The 9,681-nt window shown below is 43.8% G+C and overlaps 1 protein-coding gene across 1 annotated transcript; it reads left to right on the top strand.

The window, feature by feature from the left end:
* Window positions 1-1,558: 1,558 nt before the first annotated feature.
* On the top strand, window positions 1,559-5,934 carry LOC125510422 (mitochondrial inner membrane protein OXA1-like). The gene is made up of 9 exons (XM_048675595.1): window positions 1,559-2,150; window positions 2,235-2,325; window positions 3,509-3,550; window positions 3,697-3,755; window positions 4,037-4,112; window positions 4,212-4,343; window positions 4,749-4,838; window positions 4,968-5,022; window positions 5,136-5,934. The coding sequence occupies exons 1-9, from the start codon at window positions 1,705-1,707 to the stop codon at window positions 5,465-5,467; spliced, it is 1,323 nt and encodes a 440-aa protein (XP_048531552.1). The 5' UTR covers window positions 1,559-1,704; the 3' UTR covers window positions 5,468-5,934.
* The last annotated feature ends 3,747 nt before the right edge of the window (window positions 5,935-9,681 follow it).

The following is a 9,681-nucleotide window of genomic DNA, read 5'->3' as shown; positions in this document are numbered from 1 at the left end:
AAAAAGGAACGAGAAATTGAGAGTTGGGATTCGAACTCGCAATCATGATCTTGTGAACAAACCTAGCTAGCCACTACGACTGATTCATGCACGTGGTGAAATGGTAGTGCGAGTACTTTAGAACTAGTCACATCGGCAAATTCACATTATTTTTTCTTGTAAATTGTGAAAATATTTTTTAAAGCCCAAACATTTTTGGCAAAAACACACGCGAGTTTAAAAAAATGTAAGAAATTATTCAAATTTGTAACCAAAATTTAAAAACAGGAATTTTTTTGAAGTTCTGGACAATTTTTAAAGAGGGAACATTTTGAAAATTCCGACAAATTTTGGTAAACACAAACAAAAGTTTGAAGTTTAAAATGCGTGAATATTTTTTAAATTGTGAACCAAATTTAAAACAGAAATATGTTTTGAATTTGTGAACAAATCTTGGAAAAATGGAACATTTTTTCAAATTCCGAACAATTTTTGACAATCATGAACAAGTTTTGAAAAAATGCGAACAATTTTTGATTTTTTTTGAAAAGGAACATTTTGTAATTTGTGGACAAATTTTGAGAAAAGGAACTTGTTTGAATTCATGATTTTTTTAAAAGGGAACAATTTTTTAGAATCATAAACAAGTTTTAAAGATGTGAACAATTTTTGAATCTGCGAACAAATATAAAAATGGAAACTTTTATGAATTTGTGAACAGATTTTGTGAATTTTTAAAAGATTTAAATAATTTTTGAATCTGCGAACAAATTTTAAAAATGGAATTTGTCTGAATTTGTGATCAAAGTCTGAAAAAAGAACAGTTTTTTAGTATGAACATTTTTGTAAAAAGTGGACATTTTTGCATATGCGAACAAATTTTGGAACACTGAACAAAATATGGAAAGAGCAAACATTATTTGTAATTTGTGAACAATGTTTTTGAAACAGAAACATTTTTTGAACTTATAAATAATTTTTGAAATTCTGAACATTTTTTCAAAGATGTGAAGATTTTTGAAAAAATGAAGAACATTTTCGAATTTGTGAACAACAAATTAAAATTAAGGGCATTTTCTTAACTTCTGAACATTTTGAAATTTTTCTAATTTTTTTAATTTTGAAAAAAAAAGAGAAGGGAAAGGAAATAAAAAATTGAAATAAAGAAACAGAAAAACGAAAAAAATAAAGAATGAAACAGAAAAATAAAAAGAATAAAAAACTGTGAAAACCGGTTCAGGAACCTTCTAGAAGGTTCACACAACCGCTCAGGAACCTCCTGGAAGGTTCCCAAAACTGTATACTGTAGACCTCATAATTGGGATAATTGGGGCGGCCCATCTTGGTCGCTAGTCCCTCGGGTCTGGCGAAACAGGGACAACTTCACGCAACGTGCGTCCATTAGGAATTTCCTTGACAACACTGCTGCGTAGCAACAAGCAGATAGCAGGATTGATCCCTGCGCGGCCAGTTAGCTGCAGATGCTTCAGCAATAGAAACTTTTAACGTCGCTTAATGCGATAAATAGTCTCCGCGGGGAAGGGGATTGACCGCGGCGGCATCTGGCCAACGACGCTGTACCGTAAAGCCCAGAACAAACAACACCTGGAGACGGAAAGCCCACGCCCGAGTCCTGAGTCACCCCATTCCTCCGGCCGTCGTCACGGCTCCGCCGTCCTCCTCTCCGAGCGTCGCCTCCCACCCCAACCCGCCAAGCCGGGGCCCATGGCGTTCGCCGCACGGAGGAGCCTCGCCTCCCGCTTCTCCCACCACCTCACTCGCCGCCTCCACCCGTCCGTCCCGCATCTGCTCTCCCGCTCCAACGACGATGACCCCCCATCTCAGCCACTGCCACAGCCACTCCCGTCACTCCGCTCTCCGCTCCCACCCGCTTCCGGAGCGGCCCAAACCCTACACCACCCCTTCCCCTTCTCCCTCCACCACTCGGGGCTACCCCGCCGTAGCTTCTCCTCCTCCGCCCCCGCCCCGGACCCACCCGGAGAGGTTGATGCTGCTGCGAGCGTCCTTGTCGACGCCGCGGAGGCGGTGGCTTCGTCGGTGCCGGCGCCGTTCCCGGGGGAGGTGGTAGCCGCCGCCGCCGACTCCTTTTTCCCCGTCGCCGCGCTGCAGCACCTCATTGATACCATACATACCTTCACCGGGCTCAACTGGTAAGCTTCGCCATCCGTTTCTTTGGGTCGTGTGCTTGGTTTGCTCATATCCGCCTCTCATGTGGGATTTGGTCTGGTGCTCAGGTGGGCTTCTATCGCGTTAACGGCGGTGCTGATCCGGACCGCGGTGATACCATTCGAGGTTAGCCATCACAAGTCCAGCGAGAAGATACATGTAAGGCGCCCTCCGTCTAATTCAGCGTGCATTTCTAGCCCTTTTGTTTGCTTGTAAAGTGCCCATGGTCTGATTCAGCGTGCATTTTCTAGCCCTTTTGTTTGCTTCATGTGCTAGTGTACGTGTGGGTCAAAACCTATGCAGATCTAACTGTAAGGTTGCTTCAAGTTGCTGAACTGTGCTGCACCGTGCTTATTTTATAATCCGCTGCCAGAAAATAGCCATGGAACTACAGATAAGTTGGTTAAACAAACACCAAAATAGATAAAGGCCGGTTGGATCAGCTGGATTATCGTAATCCACCGCAATGCCAAAAGCAGCCTAAGTAGTGCCATTGGGGGAACATGCAACCACCGTCCTCCCTACATGACCAGACCAGCGCATGAGCAGTTGAGTTGTTGTAGATAGTGGGTGAGGCTGTTAATCTACATGCAATACAGATATTTGTGTTTTTTCTACTGTACATATTACTTATTATTATTCATGCATACATAGTTCGGTAGTTCCCCTGTTCAGTTCTGAATCCTGCTTCACTATGTGATTTTTGGGTGTTACCAAGTACATTATCATGGTACTCAATCTTGAAACCTTATATCTTTACCACGTGAAATCATGTGGTGATGTAATTTGCTGCACAGCTGCTCCCTCCTGTCCAAAACACTTGCCCCTTGCACCACCGATAATCAGTTTTTTTTGTTTGTAATTTTGACTCATTGTAGGCTTTTAAATACTGCATTCCAATCAGCAAACCCTTCTATGCATCATGTAGATGTATTTTTTATACCTGTCTGTCAGCGGCTTGGTCCTGCCCCAGGCTTTCTTTTCAGCCCGGAAGCTTGAAATTATTATGAAACAAATGCTTCATTGAAAAATGATTACAAGACAACTATTTTTCTTACTTAAATTAATCAATTTAATATTTTGATTGAAAAAATGTTTACATGCTTCGGGCTGGGCTGCCCTATGCTTGGAATTGACATTTTTGGGTAGGTCTTGTATTCATAAGATGATAAGATATCTTTTGTGAGTCACATGCTAACTGTATTTAGTTTTGTTCTTTACTCTTCCAGTCTTCTGAACAATTATTTCTTTGACAGTAGTACTTTATTAGGCAATGAATGATTGCCCTTCATGTAAATTATCAGCTGATTAATTCTTTCTTTCAAACTTGTTCAATTTTCAGGCAATGAAACCAGCGATGGATGCCATTAAGCACGCAGTGGATGTGAGATTTTGTGGTTTTGTTGTATAGAATGTACTATGTATTGCCAACTTATGGGAGAATGGGTCATGGAGAACAGTTATTTAACTTCTGATAGTTAGATACTTCATACAGCTCATGCTTTAACCCTTCAAGTTTATTTCATACAGCGTACGGATCCGAAATCAGTGCTAGTGGGGAAATATAAAATGACCGCACTCTATCGGAAGTATGTAACCTTCAGTAGATTATTCTTGTCTTTATTTTAATGAAAATGACAACTGATGTCTCTTTCCTGGTTAATGTATAATGTCATGGTCTAAAAACATGTTAGCCAGGTTTTTGAGTCTTGAATTATTTTTGTGTTAAATGTCCATGTTCAAAATTTTGTGAACACATTACTCACCATTGAACACATTGTGATGATAGCTTTTCTTTTATGTGGTACATGATGTATAGCAATACTGCTCTTTGGTGAAGTTCCTCTAACTTTTGGTAATTTTCCTTTAGCCATGGTGTTACTCCATTTACTCCATTAAAAGGAGCCCTAATCCGACCGCCAATTTTCATGAGCTTTTTCTTTGCTGTGAGTAATGCATCTTTCTGCCCCTCTGATTGTTCTATGTTGTAATATCTTTTGAAGAAAATAAATCTGTATCCTTAACCATGCTTTTTCTGATTGTAGATAAATAACATGGTTGAGAAAGTCCCTTCGTTGAAAGGAGGTGGAATATTTTGGTTTACTGATCTGACAACCTCGGATCCTCTTTACATCCTTCCTGTGTTAACATCACTGACCTACTTGGCTATAGTGGAGGTATGCAATGTCTGGTGTGATTGTGGTGTCTGTGTATCTGTCCATCATTGTGCATTTAAACTTGGTGTGCCACTGCTTCTAGTTTGTATGCTTAGTGTTGTAGGATTTAGGGGTGATCATTTTCCATATACAACCTGGACCTGAATTTCCTTCCATTTCTGTTCCAACCATATTGCCTCCATAAGTGCATAGGCATGTATCCCTGTCATTCGTTTGTAAAACTTACAAAGGTAAACAAGCAATTCATGTCTGCATCCAATTGGCTACTCTGCTTGCATGGCACCTTTTTTCTTAATGAACATCCAGAATATCAAACCACCAATTCTGAATTTGAAAACTTTACTGTGCCCAGCTTTGTTTTCCAATACTGCAGTCTAATATGGTGAATATATTGTGTTATGTCAGCTCGGCCATCCTTATACTTCCAGTAAAATGAAGATGCTTGATAGAGGAATGGGAGTCATGGTAGTCCCATTCACAATGAATTTTGCCAAGGTATGACAGTATTGAGATCTTTCACCAATGGGTATTTTCTAGAGGAGCTAGTCAAGTGTGCTAGATATATCGACTTTCACAGTATTCAACAATATTGTCCTAATCTCCTAATGGTCTGCCTTTCTCCAGGGATTTTTCTTTTACTGGATCATGGCAAACTTGTTCACAATTGTATATCATATTGGTGAGTATGGTTCGAGTCTTTAAGAACTGAGACAACGACGATTGCTGTAAGGCATTAGGGTCTGTTTGATGGTCTAATAGCTCATAACATGTGATACTTTGAATTTTTATCAGTTATGCGTCAACCCGCTGTGAGGAAGTTGTTTAATTTTCCTGATTTGGAAGCTCAGTCTGCACCTGCACTGAATTCAGCCTTGGATATGTTTGGTGGATCCAAGGCAGTACCTTCAGCAAAGCCACCTTTAGCACTCATGGAATTGGAGGAAGTAAGAAGCAAAATAGAATACATGGCCGCCCAGCCCAGAGGATCGCCGGAGTGGAGGAAATTGATGGCACTCTATAAGCATTGTTCTTCGGGTTTTGGTGATGCTGCCGCTCTTGGGTATCGGCCAAAAAATATTGAAAAGAAGGGGAAATCTAGAGGCAAATCTCGTAAGGGCAGGTAAACCATGCAGCAAGTAGGAGCTTAATGAGAGAGTAAAAAAAGCCCTTTTGATTTCATGGACGGCCGAGACTTGATTTATCCTGACATGCTTCTAAGATTTGGTTTTGCGCAAGGAGGCCGCCATTGTTTCTTCATCGTGTGTGGGGCTGCTGTGGCCACTTTCAGTGAATAGGATCGGTTTTGATACTGTATCATAATAGAACCATGCGCTAATGTAACTTGAGAGCAAGTTACAACAATTAATCTTGGTGTTCATCTTCCGTAAATGGAGATTAACCAGTTCCTCTTGAGTTTTAGAGACAAAATGGGGTTAACTGTGATGATCGTGTTCCTATCTTCCGTGTACGCACTTGCTTGTGCCTGTGTGCAGTTCAACTCATGATATCTACTACTATATGGGAGTATTTGTTCTTTGTTCCACCTGCTGCTAAGTGTGGTTTTATGTACCAGTGACTATATTTGTATGCCTTCTCGATGTTTTCAGACCTAATCAAAGGGTCACTCCCTCCGGAATAACGTAACATGAGCGTGTTCTTTCTTTCAGTTGTTGGTGAGATATTGTTGGCCTTTTTTCATAAGGGCGCTCACCAACTCCGGGATGTGATATCAACACTTTACAATTCATCACAAAACCAAAGCAGCTTAGCGTGGAAGCCGAAGCATGCAGTGTACGTCAGCTCACTTTTGTGTGTGCCTGTGGCTGTTTGTGATTGGTTACAGAAGCAACCGACGGCTTGAGCTGAAAAGAAACGCAGACAGATAAGCTCCCTCCCTTTGAGACCAAGAATAAAATGAGTCAAGGTCGTGCGTGTCTCGTTGCTGGCTACACACAGTTTCTATTTTATTTTAGCGAAAAGCTAAAAATGATCAACGTGCGGTTCACACGGCCGTTTTCCAGCTCCGACGGGTAGAACGATTCTGTCTAAAATAAGATAGCTCTTTCGAGTTTATGGTACTACATATATTCAACTATTCACTGATAAGTATATCGCGTAACACCCCTGGAATGAGGCGAAGCTTTTGCATCCATTCTGAAAAGATAAAGTATGAATTTAGTAATGTCAATGTGCCAAACGTGGCTTGCATGAAAGGACAGGCCCACCAGAATCTGGTAAGGTCAAGCCGGCCGGTTACTTGCACTTGCACATTCCCAAAATTTGTATCGGTTCGTTGAGCGTGCGCAGTCGTACCTGAACTGGGGCATTATTTCCTAATTTTGTTGTTGAAGATGGGGGCATTCTTTCCTGATGACACTGCCTACATACGACTCTTTTTTTTTTTTGCGGGGATACATACGACTCTTTTTTGGGTGGGAACTTACATACGACTCGAGGAGACTAACGCTCGGAGTCCGAGTGTAGTAGGTAGAAGAAGAAACCGTGAGACAGAGGACGGTCAAACGGAAGGACAGAAATGCAGAACCGGTTTCCAAAGAGCGTACGTGCGCATCTACACAGGTGCAATCGAGGGAGTCCACTTTACAACCCCTCTCCCACCGAACTACTCCTGCCTTCCTGGTTCCTGCACAATCCGTCAAAGACAACCAACACCTTCCATGTTCCATCCACAATCGATCGCCACTCCATTGCAGTCTCGGTGGACGACAACGACGTAGGCATCTAATCTAATCTTTGGGACTTGATCTGCTGCCCAGAGCCAGGTCCCGAGCATGCATGTCTACGGCGTGTACGTACGTGCTTCGGTGCCTGCATGCACGAGCTGAACAGCCCGCGTAGGTGCGTGCGTGTGTGTCATTTCCATGCGACGTTTCTCTGCTCCTGTGTCCCGCCCATGCACCTGCAGCGGCCGATCGAGTAACAAATGATACACTGACAAGCGGCGGCCAATACCTGCTATATCGTACGTACTACCGTGTCACTGTCTTCAGTATTACTATTACATCTCATCGGTGGATCGGCTGACGATGGAGTATTTCAGATATGTGAGGTTTGATTTTCCAGTTCCCCCCTAGACGGGAGGTCAGTTGGCCATGTTTTGGTTGGGCTGTTGGCGTCGGTTCACCCGCCAGCGGAAGCATTTCCGTCAAACCTAACTTCGGTTCTCACGTTACTACCCGCCTCACGCATATTGAATTCATGTTCTAGTCAATTAGGAGTACTTCAAAAGAGAAGTGCATAGATGAACCCACCTTGGAAACTTATTTCTAGATGGCAAAAAATTCTGGAAAAAGTCTCACGCATACATCTTCAATTCTATGCGCGTGCAAAAAGAAAATCACGGAAAAACAACTTTTAATTTGGCCTGTGCAAAAGGACAAAAAATGTGTTGTAGAACGCTACTTAGAAGCACTGAAATTTATCTTTTTTGCGGAGGCAAAACCAAATGAGATTTTTTTTCTCAAAACTTTGTGCCGCACACATGTTATGAAGATGTATGCGTGAAATTTTCTTTTGATTTTTTGACATTTTAAACTGTGTTTAAAATGTATTGTTTGAAAAGTGGGTTCATATGCCCACGTGTTCAGCATGTCCACACTCTACTTCAAAAGTCCAAATAAATGAAAACATGTGGGCGATGTACTTCAACATCATCCCACACATATGTTTTTTAGCTCTTAGATGTGGGATTGATGGAAGACACATTTTTTTGAATGTTGTGTTGGCATGGTCTTAAACTTCATACCCGTTAACTCGGATAGCATATAAATTTATGCTCTAGCCGGTTACTCAAAAAGATATCAACTCATTAATCATCTTAACAACGTGGGCTATCTGGAAGTACCGGAACACCGTTATCTTCAACGACACTAGACCCCCATCCACCCAGCTATCTAATGTCATCATGAAGGGGGTGTGGCTATGGGCCAGAGCCGTCGCCAAAGGCCTACATTGATTAATGCATGGAAGGGCATCCTCAACGGTAACCTGTAAATTTCCTTCTGCATCCTTTCACGGACGGGGGACCAGTCCACGGACACGGATGCGGGAGACCGCCATTCAACTGTAGCCGCATACATTTCAATTTTTTTTTCAACAAACGGGATGAAATTCATGCAAACACGGTCAGATTTCATATAAACATGACAAATTTTATACAAACACGGCAGATTTCCATTACATTTCGAACATTTAGAAAAAAAGAACACATTACTAGATCATGTCAACAATAATTACTAGAGGGAGTCCCCCAAACCCTAGTCGTCCGGGGCATGATCTTCCTCTTCCCCTTCCTCCTCCGCCGCCGCCAAGGGACGCCGCCGGGCTAAGCCCGAGGCCGACGGCGGTGGCGGAGGACTCCCTCTCTCCCGCGTCTTAGGGGTGGTGCGGGCCCCTAAACGTGTGGTGGCACGGCCGATCCAATCTATGCGGTGCGGCGACGGTGGCTGCAGGCGCTGCGGACGGCCCTATTCGGGCGGGGCGGCGACTGTCGGATGCTGCGGCGGCGTGCCATCGGGCGTCGGATCAATGGCGGCGACATGGAGAGCTTGTGGACTGGTCGGCGGCGCCTCTGGTCAGATTAGATCTGGCCGGTGCAGCTGGCGGTGGTGGTCATCTCCTCCGTCTGAGGTAGTTGGCCTGAGGCTGGGTGGTCAGATCTCAAGATTCGTCATCTAGTACCTGCTGCGAGACGGGGGTCATAGTTGCCGGTGAAAACAGAGCGAATGGCAGGCGATGGCAGCATTTTGCATCGTTACCTTGATGAAGGCATCGTCGTGTAACTATTGTCGACCCACTCATGCTGCTACAGGGGAAACCCTAGGATCTGGTCTTCCAGATCGGATGATGGCGACACTGCGGTGTCATTTCGTGGGAGCATTGTTTGTGGAGCAGCGCCAAAAGACAAGGCAGGAGGTGGAGCGGGTTCGTCTTGCACGGAGCTTCGGTGGAGATGTCAAGTCATGCCTGGCCGACAGGTGCTACGCTGTGTCATGCCTGTTCGGCAGGTGCTACACACGACAGATCTTCCAGAGATTTCAAGCCGTGTTAGCCGGTGGTACTTGTCTGCATGGTGCTGCGGTGTACCGGCTGCGACCGTGACGTGCTCAGTAGTTTGTGCGCAAGGAGGTGGTGTCGTTGGGCACCATGGTGGCTTCGACAGATGGCCGGACCGGCAAGGATGATTCAGATCTCTTTCCTGAAGATGGGTCAGTGGTTCGATGATGATGGCGACTTCTTTAACGTGCATGTGGTGTACGCTTTAGGTTTGCTCCACCGGCTGTAGGTTCCAATATGTTATGTGGATGGATCAACGACG

Source organism: Triticum urartu, chromosome 1 (assembly GCF_003073215.2).
Source record: "Triticum urartu cultivar G1812 chromosome 1, Tu2.1, whole genome shotgun sequence".
Lineage (NCBI taxonomy): Eukaryota > Viridiplantae > Streptophyta > Magnoliopsida > Poales > Poaceae > Triticum > Triticum urartu.
Note: the sequence above shows the minus strand (reverse complement) of the source record. Positions and strands in the feature narration are given on the sequence as shown.